At 49.1% G+C, this 22,488-nt stretch overlaps 2 protein-coding genes across 2 annotated transcripts; both read right to left on the bottom strand.

Annotated features, from left to right (window-relative positions):
* Positions 1-246: 246 nt before the first annotated feature.
* On the bottom strand, positions 247-1,298 carry Smim41 (small integral membrane protein 41). Its single transcript, XM_038343438.1, is given in 2 exon segments — positions 247-397; positions 400-1,298. Coding segments are annotated over 2 exon segments (264 nt in total). The 5' UTR covers positions 620-1,298; the 3' UTR covers positions 247-353.
* A 4,282-nt stretch (positions 1,299-5,580) lies between these two features.
* On the bottom strand, positions 5,581-16,154 carry Atg101 (autophagy related 101). The gene is made up of 3 exons (XM_038344134.2): positions 15,986-16,154; positions 12,512-12,827; positions 5,581-6,247 (listed from the first exon to the last, which is right to left on the bottom strand). Exons 2-3 carry the CDS (start codon positions 12,761-12,763, stop codon positions 5,843-5,845), a joined length of 657 nt encoding a protein of 218 aa, XP_038200062.1. The 5' UTR covers positions 12,764-12,827; positions 15,986-16,154; the 3' UTR covers positions 5,581-5,842.
* Between the last annotated feature and the right edge of the window lie 6,334 nt (positions 16,155-22,488).

Here is a 22,488-nt window from a genome sequence, read left to right as displayed (position 1 = left end):
TAGTCTGCAGTACAAAGGGTCCTGTTGAGCCAGCACACTGCACATTGGACTGGGCAGATGCAGGGATGGGGAAACACACAGGTACCAGAAAAGAACTCCCATCACCAGGCCATGCCGGTCTCTTCCTTTATGCTCACGGGAGCACAAGGGCTGTCTGTTTGTAGAGGGCAGTCAGGGTGGGGGAAATGATCAGAGGCAAAGGGACCCTCCAGCCCCACCCCCACGTTCCTATGCCTCCCAGCTCTCACCTGTGCAGGAGACAGGAGTTTGTGGGATGGACCTTCCATTGTGTTCCACAGAAATGGGCTCTGGAGGGCACAGAAGGGGCTGAGCCTCTCAAGACAGGCTGACACCTAGGAGTCATCCCCTCCACAGGCACCAGGCTCGGCCTCAGGGATGCATGCCTTTCCCTAGTCGGTGGTGCTATCAGGCCCTGCGCTCGGAGGAGGAGTCCACCACCCAGGAACAGGATCCCGCAGAGCACCAGCAGTGACAACACGCCCAGGACTACAGCCTGCACCAGTGGTGGCCCCTCCGGGGGCTGGAGTGGCAACCCAGACTGGTTACAGCAGCTCAGCCAGGCAGCCTTGGCCGCAGCTCCCATCTGTGAGCTGTTCATGCTCCCACCAGCTGCCCAGATGTGCACACTGTCCTGAGTGCTGAGGCACAGGAGATGTATTCAAGAGGCGGGTCTCCCAGGGCTCTACCGCCCCACTCTACCCAACTCAGGCCCCTCCTCGACAGGCTCCTCCGAGTACCCTATAGGTCCTTCTCTGACAGGCCAGATTCTTAGGCTAAGCCTTTCTGTTCTCCAATTCCATGCCCATGATTTGAAATTTCCAGGTAAGTCCAGGAGGTCTGTCCCCAAGGCTTCCCTCCCTTGAAAAACACCAAGATTCAGTGTTCTCGGGGCTTTTCAGCTTCTGAGATTTAGACAGCCCCCTCCCGGGGCTGGTTGAGGCCCTGAACACACTGAGCTTTCTGTCCCGGAACTAGACGTTCAACACTTCTAGCCCCCAGGGACACAGCCAAACAGGTAGCCCAAAGGGTCCAAATATGGAAATCCTTCCGTCAGGGCAGGCAAGCAGGACACAGGACTCCTCCACACCACAGGGCAGAGAGAGTGGGTAGAACTAGGTTCTCTGATGGCAAGTCCTACCTATGTTCTCTTGTCCTCTTGGATAAGGAGTCCTATTTACCAAGAAGAGAGCACAGATAAGAGAACAAGAAGGGCTATATGGGAAGGTTTGGAGGGAGAAAGCAGGGGTGATGTAATTTTATTATTATTTCAAAAATAATAATTTAAGCCGGGCAGTGGCAGTGCACGCCTTTTATCCCTGCACTTAGGAGGCAGAGACAGGCAGATCTTACAGAGTGAGTTCCAAGACAGGCTCCAAAGCTAGAGAGAAACCCCGTCTCGAAAAACCAAAATAAAAATAACAATAATTTTAAAAAGAGCAGAGACCTAGCCCACTGTCCCCACGTCAGGAGAATCATAATGCTCCAGAAGGATGGGGATATTACTGTCTTAGAAGACAGCCCCTGCAAGCTAGATACCCATGGTCTAGCCAGGGTTGGGGAGTCGAGCACAACCTGGATGCAGAGAAGCCTGCCCAGGTCTCCTGGAAAATCCTTTAGCAAATTTTAAGTTCCTTTTCTTTCTCTCTCTTTGTAATATGAATGCTCTGTTTGTGTGTACGACTGCACACCAGAAGAGGGCACCAGATACCATCACAGAGAGTTATGAGCCACCACGTGGTTGCTGGGACTTGAACTCAGGACCTCTAGAAGAGCAGCCAGTGCTCTTAACAGCTGAGTCATTTCTCCAACCCCTTAAGTTCCCTTTTCAAAAATAAAGTCACTGTGAAGAGGCTTGGAGGGCAGCATCCACCTGCGATGCCAGCACAGAACAGAAGAAATCCAAGGTCAGAATACATAAGGAGTTTGAGACCAGCTCGGACTACTTAACTTTGTCTCAAAAAGAACAACTAAGCCAGACAGTGGTGGCACAGGCCTTTAATTCTAGCACTTGGGAGGCAGAGGCAGGAGGATCTCTGAGTTCAAGGCCAGCTTGGTCTACAGAATAAAACCCAGGACAGCCAGGGCTATATAGGCAAAACCCTCTCACCAAAAACAAAAAGTAAGTTACAGCTTTAATCCCTAACAGAGGCTAGTGGATCTCTGAGTCTGAGGCCAGCCTGAGCTAAACAGTTAGTTCCAGGACAGCCAGGAATGCCTCAGCTATGTAGAGACCTGTCTGTAGGCAGAAATTGTGCTTTCATTTCCCAACTGCTCAGACCCGAATAGTCACATAGAAACTATATTAATTACAACACTGTTTGGTCAATAGCTTAGGGATACTTCTAGCTAAATCTTATATCTTAAATTAACCATTTCTATTAATCTGTGAATCACCATGAGGCTGTGGTTTATACCAGTAACGTTCTGGCTGGCAGCTGGCATCTTTCTCCTTCAGCAGTTTAAATGCCATCTCTTCTGACTCTGCCTACTTTCTCTACTATATCTCTGTTCACGATTTCCTGCCTGGCTTTACTCTACTAAGCCACTGGCTGAAAAAGCTTCTTTAATAATCAATGGTAATATAACATATTCACAGCATACAGAGGGGAATCCCACATCATCTCCCCTTTTCTTTCTAAATAAAAAGGTTTTAACTTTAACATAGTAAAATTACATATAATAAAATAGCTATCAGCAAGACCTACAGTTACAATATTATATATACTTTATCTTTTATCATAACTTAGGAAACTATAACTATCTATTCTTCAACTCCACAAAGACCCCAGAAGGATATATTACCTAAGTTAAAAGGAAGCGCATTGTAAGCAACTTCCAAAATTCTAGAACTGACAGAGACATCTCACTGCCTGGACAGTCACCCAAAGTTCTGTAACATTGGGGCATCCATCTTCAGCCTACAGACCTATAGTATCCATGCAAACTTTCTATGAAACAGGAAATTAAAGACCATTTCACCTCTATTGGCAGTTTGTCAGTCACTTTCTTCTGTATCCTGCAGAATGTCTGCCAGACTCTTCATGAAGCAGGAATCCTGAAGGACTGTCTCACCTTAGGCAAGTTCAGCAGTCATTTATCAGGGGAAAACAGCACCACCATCAAGCAGTCAAGGCAAGAGCAGTTTCTTGCCCAAAAGACTAACAAACTCCATAAGCAGCCTCTTCAATGCCCATAATCCTCTGAAGTAATTGGTGCTGCCAGGAGCAGATATGCCTCATTGTCATGAAAAGTTCTAAGTTCTTCAAACATTTTAAATGCCATATTGTTAGTCTTTGAAAGGTTTAAAGAAAACCTATCCAGGGGCTGAGAGATGTCAGAGGTTAAGAGCATTGCCTGCCTCTCCCAAAAGTCCTGAGTCAATTCCGGCAATCACATGGTGGCTCACAACCACTCTGTAATGAGGTCTGGTGCTCTTTTCTGGCCTGCGACATACACACAGACAGAAATTGTATACATAATAAGAAATTAAAAAAGATACCTATCCATCTGAAATCTGAAACATATCTCTGTACATCTAGAAAACCTAACATGGACTACAAGCTTGACTATTATAGACTATTAACTTGCATTTCTTAATTATACATTACATTTTCAAATGAATTGCATAAACACATTAATCAAGAGCAGAAATATACATATAACAAAACTGACCTTAAATTTGTATCAATAAACCAAATCCATACCAATACAAAGTATTCATCTCTATAGTATATCCCCTTTAAATGTAAATAAACATTTATAAACAATAAATTCCTGCTGACTGGGAGCGCTGTTAATCAGGTCTTTCATGGGGGATCCTATGTGGCTGGTCCATCTCAGCCAGCAGTCCTGAAGCTGTCATGGATGTTGGACCATCTGGGCCACTGCTTCAAGAAGTCTTGTTTGATAAACCGTATTAGCTGGTAAGGAATCCACAGCTTTCTATCCCCTGTGGAAACAAAAGCAGAACCTCTTTTCCAAAGCAGCAAATCCTTAGACCCAAATTCTGAAGTCAAGATACCTTTAAAATATATATGCTGATTTAACAGCAGCCCCCAGAATCAAGTATCTCTCTGCAGTCAAAGATTCAAAGAAACATAACAATATACATAATCCAGACTCTGTGTATATTTCATCTTTACATGGCTTATTTTTCCTTACTCCTTTAATCTATGGCTGCACTTTTATATTACTTTTACTGTCTCTTTAAAGACTTTACTTCTTTTTATAACTGTTTATACTTTTTCTTCTCTTTCCCAAGCCTATGTACATTTTTTTGAACATACTGTGTCTCATTTAGAGGTCTTTTTTTTTTATCATTTAGAGGTCTTTTATGTCTGAATCTGTCCTATCTGAAACTACTTTTCTGACAAGAAGCATTTAAAATGGTAAGCAGTGTGTTCGCAGCCGCCCTAGATGTGGCTCCGCCCTTCTCAGTCTTTCAATATGGTAGAGGTACCTTTACCGCCAGTTCTGGGACCACCTGAACTGCACTCAACACCTCAACTCTGGGAAGGAGCGCGCGCACCTAGAAGACCCCATCCAGCTGCTTGTTCACACAGGGGTGCTGAGCAGCAGGCACGCTCTCAGCTACTTTCCTCCTTACCCTGAGTGGGTGTACAAGAACCGGGACCTGAAGTGAAAGGCAGACCATGCGTCGTCAGCCCCAGCCATAGGGCATCACTTGTAGGCAGACTGTGCTTTCATGTCCCCACTGCTCAGACTGAATAATCACACAGAAACTATATTAATTACAACACTGTTTGGCCAGTAGCTAGGCATACTTCTAGCTAACTCTGACATCTTAATTAACCCATTCTATAAATCACCACAAGGCTGTGGCCTACTGGTAGGTTCTGTCTCAAACACCCCCCCCCTGAAAAGGTCACCTCTAGTCAGTATCTCAGAAGAAAACAGGGAACACCCCGACTGCAGCATGCCAGGGAAGCTTGTAAAGATGCCTTCTCTAGCTCCAAGTCCCTCAGACATCCACTCTCCAGAGTGCCATAGACTGAGGACACCACACCCATGGCCTGGAAATCATCCAGCTCCCCGCTCCAGGACCATGGCCAGGGCCCAACTAGCATCAGTGGTCCTCCCTATGAGCAGCTCACCCAGTTGGTCTTACATCTCCCAAATGTAGCCAACAGCATCCCAAATTACAGATAAGTGAAGAGTGTAGCGGTGGAGACAGAGCACACCTGTGTAAAAATGAGTGTGTCCCCAAGCATTGCCCTAAGTGAGGCAGGCCAACCTGGGCAGTGTCACCGGACACCACAACCCCAAGACCCACCTTTCCTTAAATACCCCGAGTTAACAATTTTGTGTATGCGCTGTAAGACAAAGCACCATTGTCCCACTCACTGGACAAGTCACAGTCACATCTGGCTGGGGGACCTACATATGAATGCCTAACACCATAAGCTCCATCGTCTTAACCTGTCTTTAACTGCATCAACCCACTTCTCTCAGTTTGGAATGCCCGCGGCATACATGTATCCTCATGAGAATGTCACAAGTGTTCATGGCAGGACACAAGCCAAGACAGCTAAGCCAAACTCACATCTCAACTTTATTTGCAACCCTCATGGTAGGTCTGTACAGTGCAGAAAGAGACCCCACCAGGAGAGGTGTGGAAAGGTTGCATCTAGAACAGAACCACTGCAAAGGTGACAGGTTCACCAGAGGCTGGTAACCACAAAACAAGGACATCTGGAACTTCTCTTCAAGTCTCACCAAGAATCCAGAGCAGGTTCGAGCCCCAAGACCTCAGCATCAGACTCCCAGAGCCATCGAGGAGTTGCCAAGGCCCCAGCAAGGCCTACAGAGCAAGGGTGTCTTTGATGAGCCTGCGCATAGTGGTGGTGACTGAGGTGCCCAGGGCATCAGTGATCTGAAAGGAGATCTTGTAGAGGTAGGGCTGCACATCACGCAAGCCTGTGTCAAACACGTTGTCCACTTCTGACTGCGTGGGCATCTTGGGCAGGTACTCGTGCCTGCTCATCACCTCCACAATGTTGATGATCTTCTCACAGAGCTTCTCACCCACCTTCTCTCGGCAGATCTGCCGCTCCTGCTCTGTGGCCAGGGCTACCACATGCACCTTGACCGTCCATACCTCCCAAGGGATACACTCATCCGAAAAAGGCCAGCGAGACTTTTTCTTCTGATAGAACTCCAAGGACATCTGGCCTAGCCCATCACCACCTGAATTTCGCAATGCATCCTGGGGAAGACAGAACAGATGAGCAGGCCACGGCCTTGGGAGGTTCTTCTCCTGTGAGGCCTGATTCCCATACCCTGGGGAATTCATTTCCATCTCTACTCACCCTACTCACTAAACATGGCAGGGAATGAAACCTATAGAAGATAAAGGACTTGCATGAGGTGACCAGAAAATACAGCTCGCCTAAACTTGGTTTCAGGCAAACTAGCACCCTTCTCCTTGCCCTGCTCAGCTTTAAGAAGTGGCACTGCCAGGCAGTGGTGGCACATGCCTTTAATCCCAGCACTTGGGAGGCAGAGGCAGATGGATCTTTGGGAGTTTGAAGCCAGCCTCAAACAATAGCTAGCTAGTTCCAGGACAGGCTCCAAAGCTACAGAGAAACCCTGTCTCAAAAAAAAAAAAAAAAAAACAAAAAAAAAAAAAGAAGAAGAAGGAGAAGAAGGAGGAGGAGGAGGAGGAGGAGGAGGAGGAGGCACTGTATCAAATGTGAGCGAAGGTGCAGATGCACACCTACACATGTGTACACACTCATACATAATGAGCTATTGTGTTCTAACCAGGGGCTATGCTGTGGGGTGAATGAGAATAGCCTGTGGAGGCTATATATTTGAATACTTGGTCTCTAGCTGGTAGAACTGCTGGGGTTTGAATTAAGGTTATGTGAGGACATAAGGAATCTGTGACATGGGTACAGAAGGAAGGGAATTTGGGTATCAACAAATGTGACAAAGAGCCTGGGCCTGCTTGTGGCATTCCTCAGTTGAGAAGCATGGGAATGCCAGAGGCCTTCCTTGGTTTCTAGAAAATAGGGCAAAGCCTGCTCCCATGCCTCAGACATTTATAGAACCTTGAAGGCACTGGCCTGAGGACCAGGCTTCTCTGCTGAACTGCAAACTCCTGTTATCAAAAGCTGTAATGATTAAAAGCGAGCCTTAGGAGGGTTTGCACTCTGTGCACTTGGGACCCCGGTTTCCTGTTTAGTTCTTCTGCACTGATCAATCTCACAAGAACTGTTGGAATAGAGTGGGGGCGTGGCCTTGTTGGAGCAGGTGGTCACTGGGGGTGGGCTTCGGGGTTTCAAAAGACTTGTGCCATTTCCAATAAATTGTTTCACAGTTGTGTCTCAACCTGGAAGCTCTCAACTCCTGCTCCAATACCATGTCTGCCTGCTTGCTGCCATTCTCCCCATCCTGAGGGTCACAAACTCATGCTCTGAGGCTGGAAGCCCAAACATTCTTTTAGCAGCTGCCTTTGTCATAGTGTCTTATCACAGAAAGAGAAAAATAAAGAAGTTGGTACCAGAGGCCGGGCAGTGGTGACACATGCCTTTAATGCCAGCACTCGGGAGGTAGAGACAGGCGGATCTCTGAGTTCAAGGTCAGCCTGATCTACAAGAGCTAGTTCCAGCTAGTTCTCTGTCACACAGAGAAACCCTGTCTCGAAAAAACAAAAAACAAATTAAAAAAAAGTTGGTACCAGGAGTAGGGTAATGCGTGACAGGTTTAATCATACTGTTTTGGAAAAGAATGTGGAAGACTTTGGGACTCTGAACTAAGAAAGTAACAGAATACTGTAAGCAGGTCATAATGGGCTATAGTACATGGCTGGAAGACAATGGTGCTAAAAGCAATGTAGACTACGAAGGTCTGGCTCAAGTTTCAAAAGCGAACAATATTAGCAGCTGGGCTATTATTGTGATATTTATGCCAAGAATGTAGCTGCCTTCTGCCCTTGTCCTTAAGAATCTACCTGCAGCTAAATTTAAAAGGAATGAACTAATTTTGTTAGCAGAGGACAGTTTAGACAGTCTAATGGACTCTGTCACGTGGTTCTTAGTGGACCACTCTACACAGGTCTACAATGAAAAGGTTTCAGTGGAGCAAAATACAAATGGAGAGTTTGGCGGGCGGTGGTGGCGGTCGCCTTTAATCCCAGCACTCGGGAGGCAGAAGCAGACGGATCTCTGTGAGTTCGAGGCCAGCCTGGTCTACAAGAGCTAGTTCCAGGACAGGCTCCAAAGCCACAGAGAAACCCTGTCTCAAAAACCAAAAAATAGGCCGGGCGGTGGTGGCGCACTCCTTTAATCCCAGCACTCAGGAGGCAGAGGCAGGCGGATCTCTGAGTTCGAGGCCAGCCTGGTCTACAAGAGCTAGTTCCAGGACAGGCTCTAGAAACTACAGGGAAACCCTGTCTCGAAAAACCAAAAAAAAAAAAAAAAAAAAAAAAAAAAAAAAAAAACCAAAAAATAAAATAAAATAAAATGTAGAGTTTGAAGAGAAAAACAGCACCAGGAAATTTAATGTTGGTGCCTGATCTTGTACTGAAAGAAGTGAGAATTTTTTTAAAGGCCTAATCCAAAAAGGAATGAAGGACCTCAGGGAGGACCCTGCCCCGCTAAGCTTCCAATCTGTACAAAGGAAAAGCTAGAGGAATTTTCTACACCTAAAAAGTAACAAATCAAAGCTGCTGTGAAAAATGATCCGAGGAGGCCAAGGTTCTCCACAAACCTAGTCGTACTGTCCGCATGGTCCCGGCTCTAGAGTCATGGAGAATACACAAATAATGAGGTTGTGGGATCTTCCTCCAAGGCTAAGAAGAGCCACTGAAGCCAAGTGTGTGGCAGAGGAGTCCCTGCATAGAGGCCCCGAGGGGCCACTGTGTGAATCTGTGAAAAGTGAAGCCTGGATTGTCTGACTACTACATGAGGCTGGAGATGCCAGAGCAAAAAGACACTGCCAAGCCACAGCCATGGAGTGGAAGCAGCCCAAGAGACAGAAGTGTGCAGTCAACAAGGCCGGGAGGGTGGAGTCATCTAAGTCCTCTGACATCAGACTCGGAGTTTTCCCTGCTGGGTTTTCAGTCTGGTTTTGGTCCAGCATTACCTGGCTGAGCTCCTTTTTCTTCCTTTTGGAATGGTAACTTATGTCCCGTGCCACTGTGTGTGGAATTATGTGATCCGCTTCTGATTTTACAAGGAGTTACAGGTAAGAGATAGCCTTGAGTCTGAGACAACTTTGGACTTTAAAAATGTTGTTAAAGCCAGGTGTGGTGACGACTTTAATCCCATAGTTTGGGAGGCAGAGACAGGAGGATCTCTGAGTTCAAAGTCACCCTTATCTACAGAGTGAGTTCCAAAACAGCCAGGGCTACACAGAGAAATCCCACCTTGATGAACAAAAACAAAAACAAAAAAAAAATGGTGTTGAGACTGTGAAACACTATGCAGACTTTGAAGTTTAACTAAATACATCTTGCATTATGATATAGCCAAAAATCTATGGGACCAGGGAGTCAAATTTAGCGGTTTGAATCAAGCTTATAAATTTTACTATTTGGTCCCCAGCTGACAGAACTGTTTGGAAAGGACAGGAAGTGCAGCCTTGTTGGAAAAGGTGTGCCATTAGGGGCAGGCTCTGAGGTCTCAAAGACCTATCTCTGTCTTGTGTTCATGGAACAAGACAAGCTTTCAGCTGCAACCTCAGCGCCATGCCTGCCAGATGCCATGCTCCCGCCAAGATGAACATGGATTTTAACCCTCTGGAACTCTGAGCCTCAAATAAAACCAACATCTGTCTTGGCCGTGATGTCTTATCACAACAATAGATAGGAAAGTAACTAAGACAGGGTGCATGCCTATAACCCCAGCACGGGGAGGTGAAGGCAGAGGAAGGGGCGCTCAAGGGGGTTACCTGGTCTAGAGACACCTATTCTGCACCAAGAACTTTCAATGTCACTTGCTTCTCTAAAATCACAGAGGGGACAGATAATTTTACCTCAGTAAAATGAGGTCCAGAGAAGAAAACAGCCCACGGCGAGCAGAGCGGCTTGGGAAGGAAGAGCTCGCACACGAGCCTGGGGACCGGAGTCTGATCCCAGAGTCACACAGAGATGTTGGGCACAGTGTGGACGCTTACAGCTCCAGCACTGGGGCAGCAGGATGGCCGGGCTCAGCAGCCAGCCAGTCTAGCCTGCTCTGTGAGCTTCCAGCCAATGAGAGACCGTCTCACGGGATGACACCTGGCCTCCATATGCATGTTGCTCATGTACCCATACATGCATATGCACACTTGCCAAAGTGATCTTGTGAAGACCTGGACCAAAGTTTGACTCCAAACTGTGATCACGACACTCACTTCCATTTCTGCCACCCCACTCAGGTCCCCGCAACCAGGGGCTGTAGAAATGACTCACTGGTTAAGGGTACTTGCAGAGGACCCTAGTAGCTCCAACATTCCACCAGGAAGTCTACAACCGCATCTAATTCCAGCTTCAGGAAATCTGACAGCCTCTGGCTCCCACAGGCACCTGAACACACGTGACACACATAGACACACACACGGCAAATGTTTACAGAGGCGTACACACCAACAAAATACAATCTCTTCTGAAAACGCTGCAATAACTCCTCCCCAGATAAAGCCTACTTGCTCTTCTACTTCATGACTACCCAACCTTAGTCTCTCTTTAAAAAGCAGGAGGAACAGCAGAGCCTTAGGGATTGGTTTAGAGAAGTGGATGCCAAGGGATGGAGTTAGTAAAAGCAGAGGAAAAAACAGACCTGGCAGCTTCATTTGCTCTCTTCTGAGAAGCACATGAATGAGAAACACTCAATAAATCTACCTATGCTGTCCCATGGCTACTGCTCCAGGCCCGTGAGCAACAGAGAGCAAAGATGCCTCTCCGGGGGGGTACAGTCGTTTCCTCCATAGACAAACAGCACGCACCCTGACTGGTAGTAATCTGTAATAGTAGCATGTTCTATTCAAACACTAAGTACATCTTGATCATTAAGTCCTTGTAGTACAGAAAGCACAGGCAGGGACCACTGTTGCTCTAAGTTCATGTTCTGTAGTGTCACCTGCCCAAGGTCAGCCTTGCTAAGGGGGAAGGACAGCTCTGGCTCCTACTCACTCACCCCCTTTCGGAGACAGAGTCTCACTCTGTAGCTCTAGCTGTCCTGGAACTCACTATGTAGACCAGGCTGGCCTCAAACTCATAGAGACTCATTGAGACCCGCCTGCTTCTGAGTGCTGGGATTAAGGGCATGTGCCGCCATGGTCAGCTAGTCCCTACTCTTAAGCCTCTCGGTGGTAAAGCGTGACTAGGGCACCTCACACCTCACCCTGCCTGAGCTCACGAGGTCAGCGATCGAGTGTGAGCACTGCAGGCCTGGAGAGCGGGTGTCCACCTGGCTGTGCAGCCCCTGCAGTAAGTACCGGGCCTGGGGACGGACAGGCTCAGGGAACACAGCAATGGAGGGAGGGAGAAACACAAGGAAAGGGAAGGACTTCCCTCCAATACTCTAAAACTAGACTTCTCAATGAAGACAAAGATAAAACTCACATTGCCAACGAGGAGGGGGAGGAGGGCAATTTGGGAAGCAAGAAAAGACAACATATCACAAGTTGTCTCTCATATGCAAAATCTAGATTAAATATATGCACACACCTACGCGCGTGACATGAAAGGAGGATCTATTTAGGGGAGAAAGGCGAGCACTAGGAGAGGAATGGGTAAGAGCAAGGCACAATGACATACATGTATAAAGATGTCAGGATGAAACCCACTATCTGATATACTATCTAAAAAAATATTAAAAATCCACAGTGCCATTTCATCACTGGAGTGGTGACCACGATGAACAGCCTGGTGTGTCCCTTACCCCTTTAACCCTGGCCTTAACCAATGCACACAAACACAGGTCACCAGGCCCAAAAGGGACCTCACATTTGGAGAAAGGAAAGCCACTCAGCCAGGTACTTCCCCTTAGAGAGTTTCAGGCCAGATGGGAAAGACCCAGAAGAGACAGAAGAGACAGCTGTCACAGACAGCTGTGGAGCCAAGGTAGTCAGGATCACAGGAGCAGTGACTACCTCTCAGCAACCCCACTGTTTAAGCTGAGGGGCTGAGGTATTCAGCTCACCCTTCCTCCAGAGAAAGTAGGAGCACCCTCCCAGACCCAAAAGAGCTCTCAACACATCCGTTCTTTTGAGCCTTAAGAACCGACTCCTGCCGGGCGGTGGTGGAGTCAGGAGTAGGAGGCAGAGACAGGCGGATCTCTGTGAGTTCGAGACCAGCCTGGTCTACAAGAGCTAGTTCCAGGATAGGCTCCAAAGCTACAGAGAAACCCTGTCTTGAAAAACAAAACAAAACAAAAAAGGACTCCTGCTCTTTGATAGGGAGGGCAAGCTGGTACAGCACACCGTCAGGGTGGAGGGGTACACACTGCAGGCCCACCTGCCATCAGCTAGGCCACCCACCTACCTTGAATTCCCCAACAACCTTGCGCAAGGCCCGGTCCAGCTCCTCAGAGGAGACACGCACATACGTGAAGTCAATGAAGTCACAGTCAACATCCTGGATGCCCACGGTGCCGATGGAGTAAGTGCCCTCCTTCTTGTAGTGAAACTTGCCCGTGCTGCGGTGCAGGAGCACTGTGTGTAGCACGGCCAGCATGGCCTCCTCCACCTGCCGCCCCTCCACTGACACTTCCAGCACTTCTGATCGACAGTTCATCTTGCAGCCAGCACCAGAACAAAGGCGAAAGGCAGGAAGCTTCACCCCACCTCTCGGGGGCGGCCTGTAAGAACCAGGTCAGATATCATCTAGAAGGTCCTGTCCACTTTCTGCTCGACCAGGCTCAGCCTCTGCCTCTCCCGGCCCTTGTGTGTTCTGGTAACACATTTTATGAGAAAACCCACAGACCCTTGGGACCAGCAAAGGGCAGAGCCTCAAGGTCTCCAGTTCAACCATCAGGTGAGACTTGTATTCCTGTGACACTCTGTCTAGCAGGTCAGTCAAGAGCCGCCTTGCCTCCTCAGCAGGCAGAGTCAGCCTGAGCACAGGGGCTCTGCCCTAGGAAGCTGCGGAGGAAGGGGAGCAAGGGAAACAGCCCCAACATGAGTCAAGAACAACGGCAAGAACATGAGTCGGGAGCACACACACACAAAAAAAGCCCAGGTCAATTTTCTGGGACCTTAATGGCCGGGTTAAAGCATCTGGACTCTGTCCCAAGGATGACAAAGTCACTGAACCCCTGTGTCAACATCAAATCTCTACATGAGAAAGTCAGCTCTGGCTACAAGGCAGATGACAGCTTTGTCCTTTGCCGAATCATTGGAGAGCTGTGAAGGCTGGTCTTTCAAACCCAGATAACACACACCCCACACCCACACATCTCCCGGGCCAGCTAGACCCCCAGGTAAAATGTGTTTATACAGAAAGGCTGGGTAGCAAGGCCCGGCCAGAAGTTTAACTAGAAACAGGCAGTGGAAAATGGAGTGTGAAACACTCACGCCCAACAGCCCTGGGCTTCAACACCGAAGAGCAGCACTTCTACTTTGTCGACAAGGTCTGAGCTGGGAGTGGTGGCGCACACCTTTAACCCCGCACTTGAATTCAACAGCTTAGAATACACAGTGAGTTCCCACACAAAATTCAAACCCTGTGTTTAAAAGCACCCCACCCCTGCAACAAACACACAGAAGACAGACAGACAGGAGGGTCTTTTCCCCAAACTGGCCTGTAACTCCTGGGCCCCAATGGCCTTCCTGCCTCCACCTCCTGGGTAGGTGGGACTACAGGGTGAGCCTGGCTCTCCTACACCAGCCTGTGATTCTCCAACCGTCCTGTGCGCAATGACTTGGATCTGTTTGTTTGAGACAGGGTTTCTCTGTTACCCCAGGGTTGGCCTTGAACTCACAGGGATCCACCTGCCTCTGCCTCCTGAAGCTGGGATTAAAGGCGTGTGACATCGTCACCTGGCAATTATTAGGTATTTTGTGACCCGAACAGAAAAGCTAACACTCTCAGACTCTAATCAAATCATTCAGCCTCAGCCGGGCGGTGGTGGCGCACGCCTTTAATCCCAGCACTCGGGAGGCAGAGGCAGGTGGATCTCTGAGTTCGAGGCCAACCTGGTCTACAAGAGCTAGTTCCAGGATAGGCTACGGGAAACTACAGGAAAACCCTGTCTCGAAAAACCAAAAAAAAAAAAAAAAAAAAAAAAAAAAAAACATTCAGCCTCTTTGAGCCTCAGTTTTCTACCTAAAAACTGGAATTCAGCAAAGATTTACGCTAATACACGTAAAACAGTCTACTGGTTGAAAACTGTAACTCAAATGCCAGGCATCCAGGAAAATCTACTGCAGCTGTGGCCCAACAGCTGTACAAGCTGCTTAACACAGCAGAAAGGCAACACTGGGGATGTGGCTCGGCACGTACAGGAGCTCTCATATCCAGTGTCCACAAGAAAGGGAGACAGCAGTAAAAAAGCAGCAGTTCCTCCCAAAGAAGGAAAGAATTGCATGTGTATACCACCCAGAACTCTGCCTGGTAATAACAAACATTCCCTATGCGCTTACTCGTTACCATACTGCTATTACCTGGCAACCATGCAAAGATGCATTGGGATGGAGGCTGGGGAAAGAACCTAGAAGGCAGGAGCTGGAGAGATGGCTCAGTAGTTAAGAGCACTGACTGCTCTTCCAAAGGACCTAGGTTCAATTCCCAGCACCCACAGGGTGGCTCACAACCATCTGTAGCGCCAGTCCTAGAGGATCCAACACCTCCTCTGTGGACACTGCACATACACGGTGCAGTCATACAGGCAGGCGAAATAGCCATACACGTAAGAATATATACTTGAAGAAACTTAGCAAACACACATACTGAGCCCACAGGGAATGCAAGCAGTTAAGTTTCTAAGATGTGCACTCTGCTTGTTGCGGCTTCTTAGTGACTTCTCGCCGCCTTGCACACAGACCACCTCATCTTTAGATTCCTCTGGAGAGCAATAGTTAAGCTACTTCTTCAACCAAAGGAATCAGTGCCTCAGGTTTCCACCCACTGGCTTTAGTTTTCGTATCTGCTTTGTCAATTTTAGCAGGGATTTTTTATTTTATTTATTTATTTGATTGGCTGGTTGGTTGTTATTTGTGTGTTTTGTTTTGTTTTGTTTTTGTTCGAGACAGGGCTTTTCTGTGTAGCCCTGGTTGAACTGGGACTTGCTTTGTAGACCAGGCTGGCCTCGAACGCACAGAGATCCGCCACCACTCTCCTGTAAATCTTCTGCCACAACTTCCCAAGTGTTGGGCTGTCTCCTGTTCTTAAGTAGTAAGTACCTCTACTCCAGACATAAGGCAACACTGTGTGGAGCCAGGAGCCATAGGCGGCTCCCCCTGTCACCTGGCCATCAGCTTAGGCATACCTGTGCCACTGGGTTTTGTTGTTGTTGTTGTTTTTTTTTTTTTTTTTTGCCTCTCCCACTAGACACGTCCTACAGGAAGGGGACTATATTCTATTCCTCACTATAAACTGTCTCTCTTAATCGCTCAATGCATCCTGACCCAGAATTCCAGGTTCTTCCAAGGGTTTGTTTCTCTCGGATCAAGGCTGTCTCACTATCATTATCTTGTTTGACACCCCCCTTCAATCCTCCAGCTGTGGTCCAGCCCTTTCTTCCATTTCTCCCTCTAACCAGCAACTTCCCGAGTTTTCAGTATTCCTGGACCCACCCCTTCCTTCCAGCCCTAGGCAGTTTACATTTCCCTCTGGTCCCCCTAAAGATCAGGCTGAAGCCTGGTTGACCTACGACAAGCCAATCCCCCACCCTGCGTGTAGAGACTGAACCAGGAGTCACGCAGCCTCGAGTCCCTTCCTCTGCCGCTCCAACCCCCGCGCGAAGGAGGAGTGCTCGGGGACAGACTAAAAGCAAAAACAGGCGATTTGGATCCGTACCGAGAATTCGGACCGGACGTCAGGGTCACTGCCCGCGAACTCGCGCCGTCTCGGGGCAGCAACGTAGACGACAAGGACCGGACTCGGACACCTTTTCCCCTGAGCAGGACACCCAACAGAGTCCTCCGGGCCGGCGACCCCTCCGCCAGAGCCTCGCGCAGACCGGAAGTTTTCCGGGGCCGGCGGCGGAGCGGAAGAAACCACCCGCGTCTATGGTGGTTTGCTGGGCCCGGCTCGGCTCGACCCAGCCGTACACAGCTGCAGCCGCAGCGTCGGGAAGCTCTCACGAGCCACATAAGCTCTGTTAGTGCTCCATATTTAAGTGCTAGGGTTTTTTTTTTTTTGCTTGATCGTGCTTCGGGTCATAAGACTCGGTAAGAAAAACAACCCCCTCATTTGGACGAGTCTATTCACTCCTACCAGCGAGAACGTTGTTTGGGCTGGTACAACCCACTTCCGCCATCGAGACAAGAGGGAAAGAAAGGACGGGTGGACTCGGCGCTGCCTCTGGTGGCCGAGCGGAGTCATCGGCGACCAAGGCGTGGACCCCGGCTGGCGCTGACAGCCCTAAAACAGCAGGGACCCCAAGATCCAGGCCTTAACATCTGAGGGGCTCTCTGGAGATGAGCGCACGCCGGTGTGCTGCACCACGCACAGTGGGTGGCCGAATTTGTGCTGGCCCAAAGTGCCTAACAGTCAGGTTCCCACAGGAAGATTTCGAAAAAGGAGCTTAATTTCCCTAAGTTATCTCCATACAGAAGCACTACTCAGTGTTCTATCATGACCGAGCAGGTGACAGTCTTGTTTTTAACGATTACGCGGTTGCTTCTCTGACATCACCCTTTTTAAAATTTCCTTATAAACGAGGAGCTTCTGTAAAGAATCACAAGAAAGACCTTTGTGATCTATAAGGTGTTCTATGAATACAATTAAGTGCTCCTGCTGTATAATTTCTCGGAGCGTGTTTAGTTGACTTTGTGGTTGTTAATCCAGAGCCCACAGGTTTGGCAAGTTGCTGTTGGCGCCTGGAGAGCGTGCTGTCCTCAACTTCCAACAGGGGGCACTCCTGAGTTGTTCCAAACACATTTCATCTCCCAAAGCAGTGAATGAATGTCTTGTATCTAGCAGTCCTACATGGTGAATAATGAGAGAAGCTAAATCACTTGCTTAGATCACTGGCAAATAGGAGACCTGACGTTCTCAAACGGGTGCATTTTACCAGTACAGCTCACCTGTCTGCCTTCTGCAGAACCCTCCACACACACTGCCATTCTCTAATACGTCTCAACAACCAGAAAGGCAAGAGTCGAAAATGCAGCACCTACTGAGCAGCAGGGAACCGCCTTGATTTTTATTATCTTTGCCAGCTTTCCACTGTGTCAATTTTAAGCCACAGGATAATGCTGAATTTGGAGTCTAAAATGCATAAAAGATTACTCTATTGATCGATCGATCAGGAGGAGTAAGTACAATAAGGCTCCTGGGAGTTAGAACCAGGTGCGTGCGTGCGTGTGTGTGTGTGTGTGTGTGTGTGTGTGTGTGTTTGTTGGATGTAGGGGCCTGTGAATCCTAGGTGAATTCTCTACCACTAAGCCACAACTCCACCCTCCTCTATCTCAGGATCTTTGCTAGCACCACCGAGGACACCATTCAGCCCTGGTAGCTAGCAGTCATGCATGGCTGCACTTGAGACACGCTGCAGTGCTGACTTACCCACAACTGTGTCTTTAAGAGAGATAAAACTCTACTCACCAGCCCCAGCCTACGGATCATGAAACTGGGGCTCACTGGTATGCCCTGGTTTACAGTGATAGTTAACTGTATGTGTCACCTTCAACTTGACTGGAACACACCCAGACATTTTTTTTTAATATTTATTTATTATGTATACAATATTCTGTCTGTGTATATGCCTGCAGGCCAGAAGAGGGCACCAGACCCCATTACAGATGGTTGTGAGCCACCATGTGGTTGCTGGGAATTGAACTCAGGACCTTTGGAAGAGCAGGCAATGCTCTTAATCTCTGAGCCATCTCTCCAGCCCCACACCCAGACATTTGTCAGACACATGTGAAGGTGTAACACTTGAAAGTGGTAGACTAAATGAAGTAGATGGCCCTTCCTAATGTGGCGGGCATCATCTGATCAGGAATAGCCTGATCAAAGCCTCATTCTCCTACAAGGGATATTCTTTACTGCTTTAGGGCTGGGACATCAGCCCTCTCTTGAGTTTCTGAGTCCCAAAACTGCAGCATTCAGACTCAAACTAAACCTTCTGCTCTCCGAGCTTTCCCATTGCTACCATCAGCTCTTGGGCCCTCGTCGTAATGGTGTAAACTATTCCCTGTAATAAACCTCCATCCCTCACATCTATTGCCTCCTCCCATGCATGTAGCTGTGTCCTGTCTCTGCAAACTCTAAGACACTTGCCAGGGCCCCATAACGGATCTTTCTTCTCTCTACCGATGATTTTGTTTACTTTGTTGGTGTTGTTGTTTTTAGTACTGCTATTGCATGGGTGATTTTGATAAAGCTTCTTTCCAAGGCTGGCTTATGATTCTTGACCCCCCCAGCACTGAAATGACAGGCCTATAGCATGCCTGTCTTCATTCTTCTCCCTGCCCCACAGTCCAGCCTTTGCTGCCTGTCATTGAGCTGAGTTCTTTCCTCTCTCTGGTTTCACATGCTGGCCAAGCCTTGCCTCCTCAGACATTCCTGACTTCTTCCAGGGCACCCAAACCTTGAGTCCCATCCTTGTCGGAATGGTCCAGCCTTAGCCAAAAAGAATGGTTGTATGTGGCATGAGTTCTCCAATCCTATGCCTTGACCCCCATGATCAAGATACAGTTGTTTAGATGGGCGGTGGTGGCGCACGCCTTTAATCCCAGCACTCGGGAGGCAGAGATAGGTGGATCTCTGTGAGTTTGAGGCCAGCCTGGTCTACAGAGCTAGTTCCAGGATAGGCTCCAAAGCCACAGAGAAACCCTGTCTTGAAAAACAAAAATAAATAAACAAATATAAAAATAAAAATGGAAAGAAAAATAAATGGTCTTTAAGAAATGACAGCAGGTTCTGTGGGGCCAGAAAGAGTGAGGAGGGTGTCACTGCTGTTATCCCAGGGAGACGCCAGTGGCCGGAAAGGGAAAGGGACACATTCAAAGTAGAGGGAACCAGGCTTGATAATACAGGCCTGTACGCTCAGCCCTTGGGAGCCTGAGGCAAAAGGATCAAGACTTCAAGGCCAGCCTGGGCTATAGAGTCCACAGGCCAGCCTGGATCATGTGGCAAAAAAGATCATCACAAAACAAAATAGACAAGAAGTCCACCAGTGTGAAGGTTCAAGTCCCATTCTCAGAAAGGCGGGAAGTGACTAGACGCCATAAGAAAAGCCAGGGGCTGGAGAGGTGGCTCAGAGGTTAAGAGCACTGACTGCTCTTCCAGAGGTCCTGAGTTCAATTCCCAGCAACCACATGGTGGCTCACAGCCATTTAGAATGAGATCTGGTGCCCTGGCATGAAAGCATACATGGAAGCATACATGGAAGGAATATTGTATACATAATAAATAAATAAATCTTTAAAAAAAAAAAAAAGGAAGAAAAGAAAAGCCAGGCCACTGCAGAGAGCACAGGACAGCAACTCCAGCAAATGGGCAGGAGGGGGAGGGTGCCAGGAAGCCGTGGAGCTCCAGGGTTTTCTGGAGAAGGGGAAGAGGCCGGCAGGGAGGGCTTACTGAAGGCTGAGAGCGGAGCTCTGAGGCAGCAGATTCCTCCACGAGAGTTGGGTGTTCCAGCAGCCAGGCAGCAGGCCACTGACTAGGGTGCTATCAGCCGTGCATGCAGCAAAGGCCTGGGGAGGGACCTTGAAGACCAACCCAAGTCCTTGGAAGCAGGCAGCTGGCGTTGCCTGATGAATGTGGCCTCAGATGGCCCCACCTCATCCTGGGATGTACCCAGGGGGAGAACTGAGCCCTGAAACTGGCCCCGAAGGCCACTCCAGCTGTTGCAGAACTGACCCCAGTGGCGTCACAGGGCGTGACTCAAGCCCCAGCAACAACAATGAGCGGGACTGACGTCAGGCTGGGGGCTCCTGACGGTGGCCAGCCTTGCTGGATAGTCAGAGTCATTTCTACTGACCCTCTGTTTAGGCCATGGGAGCAAAGAAGACCAGCTGTCCCTTTCTGACAAGGTCCCCTGGGACCAAAAGCAAGGGTTCCTTCACCTCCTGCCTCTGGCCTCTGTGGCTGAGGAAGCAGCCGAGCGAAGGAGAAAGCAGTAAAGACAGTAGAGAAAGTGGCAAGAATCGTGAGAATCAGACTACTCCCGGCCCCAGCTTGCCAGCCTCACCAGGCCTGGGTGCTCATGTCCTCTGCCTGACCTCAGGATTTTAGGGATCTGCCCTTCCTTCTTGTGTTTCAAGTGCCATGAGTTCATCTCCTGCAAAAGGGCCTGTATGTCTGGCCACCTTAGGGTGTGAGTGGGACTTTATTTCTGTGTGTCTGTCTGTGAAGAGAGAGAGTCCTCCCTTAAAAAGCTATGCATCTGTCTCTTTGAGAGCAGGTGTGTATCTATCGTTCCTGGGGAAGGAGTCTATGTGATCATCCTGGCAGAGGGCCAGTTCATCGCTCTGATTAGGGTTGGGGTCTGTATCTCTCCCTGGGGACTGTTTCTCTGGCCCTGGTTTCATGCTAGATGAGGACCATCTATCTTTACGGTATTCCAGCTCCCTGACACACTGGGAAAGGATCCAGGTTTCCTGTTTGGTTACCCCAAGGCTGGTCTCCTAGATGGGGGCCCCAAGCTGGATAAGCAAGGCCAGTCAGCACCAGGTCTGCCTGGCTTGCAGTTGGGCACCGTTCCCTGCTAACACAGCATGTACCAACCAGGACTGCCCCCCCAACACCCTCCCTTAACTGGCTCAGCTGCCACCTACAACCCCCACAGCCACAGGGAGCCTGATTTATGTCCTGAGTAGAGGCTAGATATTGCCAGTGTCTGGGTCAGACCTTGAAGAGACCTCAAGTGGCCCCCAGGCTGCCAGGTTCAGGGTCCAGCAGGACAAGAGGGGAGCCAGAGTGGTGAGGAAGACAAGGTGGCAAGAGCTAGGGGAGACAGGCACAAAGCAGAGGCCAAGGCCAAGGGGTCCTGGAGCCCCTGGAAGGCAGGACCAGCCTGGAGTCCAGCCGGGGAGCCTGAAGTCCAGCTGGAGAGCCTGCCTCAGAAGGGGCAGTAAAGAGACTTTTTCTTTCACTTGGCTCTGAAGTTTAAATTCCTGCTAGCCATTCGAGGCCTTTACCAGACCATTCCCAAACTTAGAGCTAAGGAAGGGCACGGGCAGGAGCCTAAGAGCCTATGTCTAGCATAGCGCTAGAGGTCACCTGAAGCTGAACCCGAGTTCCTAGACGAGAGAAGAGCCCATTAGCTGAGCTCTGAGGCAATAGGAAACAAGCCTGGTCACAACTAAAAACCAAGTAGGTAAACTTCATGTCCTCTCACGCTCTGAAGAGGCCATTGGTCCTGCGCTCCTTCATGTCAAACTTGTTGGGGAGGAATCAGGCTCACTCAGATCCTGAAGCTAAAGACCTCTAGAATCCTTGGCTTAACTCTCCTATGAAGCCATCAAGAAACACCCTTGGCCAGGACACAACACTGACCTTTCTCATATGCCTGTCCACTCCCCAGGACCACAAAGTGGCCTCCCACCTCACAAGGCCTCTCATGCTTCCCTCTTCGTTACTGGGCCATGAAGCAGAGCATGCTGGGTAAGAGCAGTTCCTGTAGACAGTACACCTCAACAACAGCATATGACTTTAATTTCAAGGCTGACCTCCACCGCTGCCTCCAAAATGGAGACTGGGTAGCCAGACGTGAGCCAATCCTCATGGACCCCAGATCTACAAGGAAAATGAATGCTGCTGTGCCCACCTCAGTCACCTCAGGGCTGGGGAGGGGACCAGGGCCTCTGGGCACTCGGCCCAGCGTGGGTGGGGGGCAGTAGGGAGACAGGTTTCCTGGGTCTCCCGTGAGGACAAACAGCAAGCTTTGAGGCCTTGGAAAATCCCGCCCGGGATTCCAGGCCCTGCCAGCGTCACTGCCTTTTGACTATTGTCCCCATCGGAAACGGGCCCAGCCCCCGGCCAGCAAGGACAGAGCCACCATTGTGAGGCCCCAATAGGCTCAATGCCCCCTTGTTCGCCCTCTCAGCCCCTAGCAAGACTTGGAGGCCAGTTCTTCCAGTTGCTGGTGGAAAGAAAGAGCCTGCCTCCAGGCTCAGCCTTCGGGTGGGGCAGGGCAGGAGTCGCAGATCAGCCCCCACCCTGTGCCCCAAGTGCCAGAGTCCTGCAAAGGAGCTGCTGTAGTGGAGAGTCTTTTATTTGCAAAGCACCGGCTGGGCAGCCCAGTGGTCAAGAAACTGCACACACCCAGCACAGCCACTTATAAACCCTGGGGAAGTCATTTCTTTCCTTGGAAGAGGATTAGTATCTTTCATAAAACACACTGTCTG

This window comes from Arvicola amphibius, chromosome 9, assembly GCF_903992535.2.
Source record: "Arvicola amphibius chromosome 9, mArvAmp1.2, whole genome shotgun sequence".
In the NCBI taxonomy this organism is placed as follows: Eukaryota; Metazoa; Chordata; class Mammalia; order Rodentia; family Cricetidae; genus Arvicola; species Arvicola amphibius.
Note: the sequence above shows the minus strand (reverse complement) of the source record. Positions and strands in the feature narration are given on the sequence as shown.

Excerpts from the sequence above, each read along its gene's own strand:
- Atg101 (XM_038344134.2), bottom strand. The coding sequence starts at position 12,763 with ATGAACTGTCGATCAGAAGTGCTGGAAGTGTCAGTGGAGGGGCGGCAG. Across the intron at positions 6,248-12,511 it reads AGGTTGTTGGGGAATTCAAG|GATGCATTGCGAAATTCAGG; the intron begins GTAGGTGGGTGG and ends TGTCTTCCCCAG.